Source organism: Marmota monax, unplaced genomic scaffold, assembly GCF_021218885.2.
Source record: "Marmota monax isolate L192 unplaced genomic scaffold, Marmota_monax_Labrador192_F-V1.1 WCK01_AAM20220418_F8-fsc00253, whole genome shotgun sequence".
NCBI classification, from domain to species: domain Eukaryota; kingdom Metazoa; phylum Chordata; class Mammalia; order Rodentia; family Sciuridae; genus Marmota; species Marmota monax.
The window spans coordinates 1,570,731-1,577,543 of record NW_026695237.1 but is presented as its reverse complement, the minus strand read 5'-3'; the positions used below and the strand labels follow the sequence as shown (position 1 = coordinate 1,577,543).

At 46.3% G+C, this 6,813-nt stretch overlaps 1 protein-coding gene across 1 annotated transcript; it reads right to left on the bottom strand.

The window, feature by feature from the left end:
- Nucleotides 1-126: 126 nt before the first annotated feature.
- Nucleotides 127-2,649, bottom strand: Selenom (selenoprotein M). The gene is made up of 5 exons (XM_046439412.2): nucleotides 2,409-2,649; nucleotides 1,138-1,173; nucleotides 972-1,006; nucleotides 558-636; nucleotides 127-479 (listed from the first exon to the last, which is right to left on the bottom strand). The coding sequence occupies exons 1-5, from the start codon at nucleotides 2,535-2,537 to the stop codon at nucleotides 321-323; spliced, it is 438 nt and encodes a 145-aa protein (XP_046295368.1). The 5' UTR covers nucleotides 2,538-2,649; the 3' UTR covers nucleotides 127-320.
- Nucleotides 2,650-6,813: the final 4,164 nt, after the last annotated feature.

Here is a 6,813-nt window from a genome sequence, read left to right as displayed (position 1 = left end):
TATCCCTGGAAGGGCCCAATTCCCGCAGCCAAGCGTTGGGAACGCGAGGTCTCCCAGTGGTATTTGGAGCACCCATTCCGACCTATCATACCATCTGCCTGTAGCAAAGAAGGAGAAGAGCCTCGGTTAAGGTGGAAGAAATTTAGTGGAGCTGAGGAGGGAAGAAAAGGGGGCTAGGAAGAACCTCCCCCACCCCACTTCTGCTGGCTCGGAGACGAGGTGTCGGCCCTCAGCAAGGGAGGCGCTCCCGGGATGCTGAGCGCTTCATTCGGTCTCCGGGACTCTGGCAGGGTGGCCCCAGCCCCGCCGCACCTCCGGACCTACAGGTCGGCGCGGTCAGAAGCTTCCCCGGGGGGTTTAGCCGGCGCCCACAGGTACTCCTGAGGCACCTGCGCATCCGGCGCAGCCTTGCGATAAAAGCCGAGTTCCTGCACCAGCTCGTTGATTTCCTTGCGGGTCATTTCACTGAGTGGGATGCGCTGAGGCCAAGAAGGGGTGAGGTCAGCATATCGAACCCCGCCTCTCGCTCCGCCCCCACCCACCTCCCAAGTTTTCACCTCTAGTTCCTCATAGCGATGGCCCAGCAGCACCAACTCGGGGTCGGCCCCAGGGAGGTGTTTCATCACCAGGTTGTGGCTGAAAGGAGTGTTAAGGGGAGTAGTGGTGGACAGAGGGAGCTGGGGCTCCTGGAGCCAGCAATGCCTCCTTTGCTGAATGCTTATTCTGTGCCCAAATGGGATCCCCACTTACTTGCAAGGAAATTAGGGTTCAAAGAAATAAAGGGCCTTTATCTCCAGTTTCTTTCTTGCCTACCCAATTTGAAGACCACTTTAGAATCCTCTGGGCAGTCAATACCAATCAATTCTGTTGTCCAATGAAAACTATTTACCATCTCTTATCTGTGAAATTCAATAAAAGGAGATTCTCCCAGATGCCCTCCTCATGTCCCCTTCTCCAGAATAAAAGGATACTAGAATGGAATGTCCTGAGTGACGAATGCCTTCACCTGGGGAGGAACCAGAGCATCAGAGAACATGTCCCCTTCCCTCTGTTCCCAATCTTTTTTTGAATCATGTTGGCCACTCCCCAAGAGGCTCGAGGGATACAGAGCCAGAGATCCCCTTCTTTCAAACTCACCTCCTTTAGGCGGTTCAGCTGTCATCCTCCACAGGTCTGGAGGGGGACAAAATGGGATAGGTCAGAAGTGCCTCATATTTTACCCTAATTGCACCCCCAAGACCATTACATCTTCATCCTTGAATTGGGTTGAACTGTTGAGTTATCCCTAGAAGAGCAATTCCCAAGGAATGAAGGAGGTGAATGAAGGTCCCTTGTGGGCAGAAGGAGGAACTCTATGGTGAGAGAAACTCAAGCCTAGAGAAACTAATGAAATAGGTGCAGGGCCAGACACCCACAGGGGGTTTGCCAGCCCTGGGGCTCTTGCATGAACCTATTGATCATTAATTCCCAATGCACTAGAGACAGACATGATAGCCTTGCACTTCTCAGGAAGTAGAGACCTGGGTCTGACCTTTTGCCCCTGAAATCTCAATAAAGAAGCAGACCAGAAGGAAACAACTCAGAACTGCCCTGGGGGCCCCCATTAGAGGCACCTGCCATCTGGTCCCTGCCCCACCCATGCAGAATGGGGCCCTGCTAGCCACCTGTGGCCCAGCTCCACAGACCATCTGTCAGATTCCCTAACGTAGGATGGGAGCATCCCTCTAAGCATTCCCTGAGGAGAGGCCATCTCAGCAGGAGTTCAGACCCCAGGACCGCCCATTCCAGTCTCCTTCATCCTACCCACTTTTGTCAGACAGGAAACTAAGGTTCTGAGAGAAGCTGAGATGGTTCAAATCACATTGTAAGACAGACTTTGCTGTGGAATTTCCTGGTCGGGGAGGTTGAAGGGGACTGCTGCATAGTAAGTATTGATAATGGAGTTTCCAGCCCCCTTCCCTGGCTTCTTTAGAGTAAAGGGAGGTGCCCAGAAAGTCATTCCTCCCCAGAAGAAGGAAGAGAGATTCTCTGGAGCGCCAAGCCCTAGAATTGGGATGGGGGAGGAATTCCAGGAATAAGTGGAGTGATAAGGGGGATGGGAAGTTGGGATCCCAGAAGCAGGTTTGGGGAGAGTCCTAGACCAGCAAAAAGTCAGAGACTGGGCCTGTTTGTCCAGGGATCTGCTGTCGGGCCAGAAAGAGAGAAAGGCAAGGGTTTGGGATGCCAGGCTGCAAGGTGGGCATCCGGGGGCTGGGGAGGGGGAGGGATGGTCCTGCGCTTTTGGGGAGGAAAGGAGGGCGGTCGGGGGTCGGGGTGTCCCTGGAGCCAGAGCGAACACTAATCTCAAGGCTGTGGGGCATGTAGGGCTTGCGGGTTGTGGTGCTGGGGTTGGGGGCTGGCTCACTCACCTCTACCCGGGCCCGGGCCAGGCCGCGCAGACGGTTCCAATCCGGCCGGTAGGTGGTGGCGGTGGTGGCTGGGGCCACAAGCGCCGCAAGAAGCAGCAACACCGGCGGCGGCAGCAGCAGGAAGCTCATCGGTACCCAGCTGATGATCTGCAGGCTGGAGGCCAACCACCCGGCCACTGCGCCACGTCTGGGCCCGCAAGCTGGCAGGGTCTCCAACAGAGGCCCCGCCCCGCCCGAGACCACGCCCCCAGCTCTAGGTCTCCACCCCTGGCTCTCGTGGATGCCTCCCGCTAGCTCCTGGCTCTGTCTTGACTCTTCTCTGACATCCGAACCTTCACTTCCCGAATCACGAAAATGTCGAGGCTTCTTTTGTCAAATGAGAGCGTGGACGCTCCCGCATGCTGCGGCCAGACAGCGCCACCTCACGCCAACAGAGGGTGCAGACGGGACGTGGACAGACACGGGTTTCTGGGTCAGATCCTTGAGTTTAATATAGGGACATTGAAACCTGGGGAATCCTTATTTGTGCATTTAATATCTTTGTACGAAATTTCGATCAATGTTCAATTGCCCAGAGCATATTTTATAGTAAGAGAATATTAATACTTTGTGGGGGCTGGGATATTAAAAGCGTTAATAGACTTAAAGCTCATTAGAACAGGATCTGGGCAGTGCTGGCTTTCATTATCAGTTCATTCCTTACCTCATCTTTACTAGGCCCCCTAAACTCTATTTTGCTGTTTAGGAAACAGACTTAAAAAGGTGAAATAGATTAAGTTGTGGATCTGGGATTTGAACCCCAAACATCTCTGTGCTCATCTCACCAGACCAAAGATAACTAGATCAAAGTACCATTTCCCCTCTTCATGCCTTCAGCAAACACAGCAAGTATAGTCAGCCCTTTGTCACACTGTGGATTCAACCAACCTCAAGTTGAAAAATATTTGGAGGGGCTGGTGGTGTGGCTCAGTGGTAGAGTGTTCGACTGGAACTGTCAGGCACTGGGTTCCATCCTCAGGACCACATAAAAATAAATAAACTAGGGATGTAGCTGTAGCTCCGTGGCAGAGAGCTTGCCTAGCACTTGTGAGGCACTGGATTCAATTCTTAGCACCACATAAAAATAAACAAATACAATAAAGGCATGATGTCCATCTACAACTACAAAAAAAATTTAAATACACAAGTATAATAAGTGTACTGTGTCCATCTACAACTAAAATTTTTCAAAAAAATATTTGGAAGTAAAAATCGCATCTGTACTGAACACATACAGACTTTTTTATTGTTATTTCAACCAATATGGTATTAACAACTAAACATACTGTTTACATTGTATTAGGCATTGTAAGTGATCTACAGATAATTTATGGAGCCAGGCATGGTGCATGCCTGTAATCTCTCAGGTAGATTTCAGGTTGTGGTGCTGGAGCTGGGGGCCGGCTCACTCACTCAATCTCAACTTTAAGGCCAGCCTGAACAATTTAGGAAGACCCTGTCTAAATAAACAGAACTAGGGATATAGAGCCCCAGTGCTGTCAGTAGTAGAGTGCTTGTCTACCATGAGCAAGGCCCTGAGTTTACTTTCCAGTTCTGCACAAATAAAGTACACAGGAGGTTGTGCACAGGTTTTATGCAAAGGCTACACCAACTTTATATAAGGGACTTGAATATCCTCATATTTCATTATGGAGGAGGTCTAGAATCAAACCCCTGCAGATACTGAGAGATCACTGTGCTCTTTCCACTGAATCTAGAGAATCCTTCTCAACCCTGAGCCAAAGCTGCGTAAATTGTAGGAATTTTGACTTCTTGGACTTCTTCCTCCATTTAAAAAAAGATACATTTTACTGCAGGAGCAGTGGTGCACATTTGGGAAGGCTGAAGCAGAAGGATTCCAAGTTGCCAGACCAACCTCAACAACTTAGTGAGACCCTTAGCAACTTAGCAAAATCTGTCTCAAAAATGAGTAAATAGCCGGGCATGATGGCACATGCCTTTAATCCCAGAGGCTAAGACGGGATAATTTCAAGTTCGAAGCCAGTCTCAGCAATTAATGAGGCTCTAAGCAACTTAGCAAGACCTTGTCTCAAAATAAAAAATAAACAGGACTGGGATATGACTCAGTGATAAAGTGCTCCTGGGTTCAATCCCAAATACAATAATAAAAATAAGTGAATAAAAATACATATTAAAAATTGGATTTTACAACTGCCTTCATAAAAAAGATGATAGAATCCAGGCTAGATTCATTTTATTGTTGTTGTTATGTGGGGTTTTTTTTCCATTTTAAAAGAAATTAAAACAGTGGCCCACTCCTGTAATCCCAGCTGGGAGGCTGAGGCAGGAGGATCACAGGTTCAAAGCCAGCCTCAACAACTTAGTGAGGCCTTAAGCAACTTAGTGAGACCCTGTCTCTAAGTAAAATATATTTTTAAAAAGGGCTGGGGATGTTGCTTAGTGGTTAAGCGCCCCTGGGTTCAATCTCCAGTGCCAAAATAAACAAAAGGAAGAAAGAAAGAAAAAAAATTAAATTAAAACATTTTCACAGACCCATGAAAGTATTGTGGGCCCTAGACACTGAACCTACTGTGCCTCTGGATAAGTCACACCTGCATTGAGCCCTTTGCTTGCACCTTGCAACTTCCCCTTCACTGACTTGATTTTGAAGATATAAAAATAATTGCCTTGGAGATGTTTTTAATATCTGTTTTCTATAAATACATGAGGACATTGAGAATATGATTGGAGTGGACTATCTCTAACACTATTCACAGCCATGGAAGTATGAATTCATCCAAACTTCCTGAAGGGCAATTTGATTCAGTATGTCAACACCCTACAAACAGTTGTTTGACCCTATAATTCCACTGCTCAGAATTTGCCCCAAAGTAATCATCAGAGAAGGGACCAATTGTTAGGTCAAGGTTGTTTATCAAATATACTGTAAGTTTGTCACAGCAGAGGATGAGTTTAGTAAATGATAGTAGTTCCACACAATGGAAAACCATGCAGTTGTTTAAAATGATGTATCATAATGTTGAATGACATGGAGAATGTTCATAGTTATGGTATTAAGTAACAAAAGCAAAAAAGCTTTGAAACTGCAATATAGTAATATCAGTTGCAAGTTGTGATGCTCTTTGTAACTTAAACTGGCTTAAACAATAAAGGCTCAATGATTTTTAAAACTCAGCTTAACCAATTGAAACCTATTCTCTTAAAAATATTTTTAATTGTAGATGGACATAATAACTTTATTTATTTATTTATTTTATGGTGCCAAAGATTGAACCCATTGCCTCACATGTGCTAGGCAAACACTCTACCATTGAGTTACAACCCCAGCCCTGAGACCCCTCCCCTTTTTTTTTTTTTTTTTTGTGTGGTGCTAGAAATTGAACCCAGGGTTTTGAGCATGTGAGGCAAGCATTCTACCCAAGACCCCCTGCTTTTTTTTTAAACATTTTTTGTGCCAATTTTATTTAGGTACAATTAACATACAGTAAGATTTGTCAATTTTTGTGTGTGTGTATGTGGTGATGGGGATTGAACCCAGAGGCCTTGTGCATTCGAGGCAAGACTCTACCAACTGAGCTAAATCCCCAGTCCCCAAGACCCCTTCTTAAAGTCAATCATATTCTGGTTCCTGTTATGAAGATAAACTGCAATGAATGTTGTGATGACAACATAGCCACCAACGAATTTTATAAATGTATGTATGAATACATATGCCTAGACAAAATCTAGATGGAAATAATTCAAAAAATGAAAATGATCATCTCTTGGTGGATAAAATTATAGGTGAAATTTTTTCTCTTTTATGCTTTTTCCTATATTTTCTATAGTAAGTGTGTACTACTTAAACACAAATGGTAAACTCTTCCAAAACAATGGAACATATCCCACTAGTTCCCTTACTCTGCTTCTACTTCAACCCCAAACTACCCAGCAAGGGCCCCAGAGTGACTGAAGCCAGAGGCCCCACAGAGTCTGTGGTTTTTTTGCTGACAGAGCCAAATCCCAGTGCCCCCATGGGCCCTTGTTGTTCATTGGACAAATGCCACCAAACCACTCTCATTGCATTAACCTGGACTCTGTGGCCTGAAGGGGCCATAGTTTGGGCTGCTGAGGGTTGACCAGCCAGCCAGTGGAACCAGCAGTGGAGACAGTGGCCACAATAGTACCAGGAACATTCTGGCAATCAGCAGTACAGGAGGCCTAAAATCTCCCAGGAAAGATCTCTGTTCATAATTAATGCCCCTTATGTGGAGGCATGCAATCTAGACCAAAATAGGGCTAGGACTAGAGTTTAGACTGTGATGGGGTCAGGTTCAAATAGTGTCAAGTGAACACTTAGATTAAGAACAGGTTTAAGGTTTAAGGTTGTGGTAGCATAGACCTG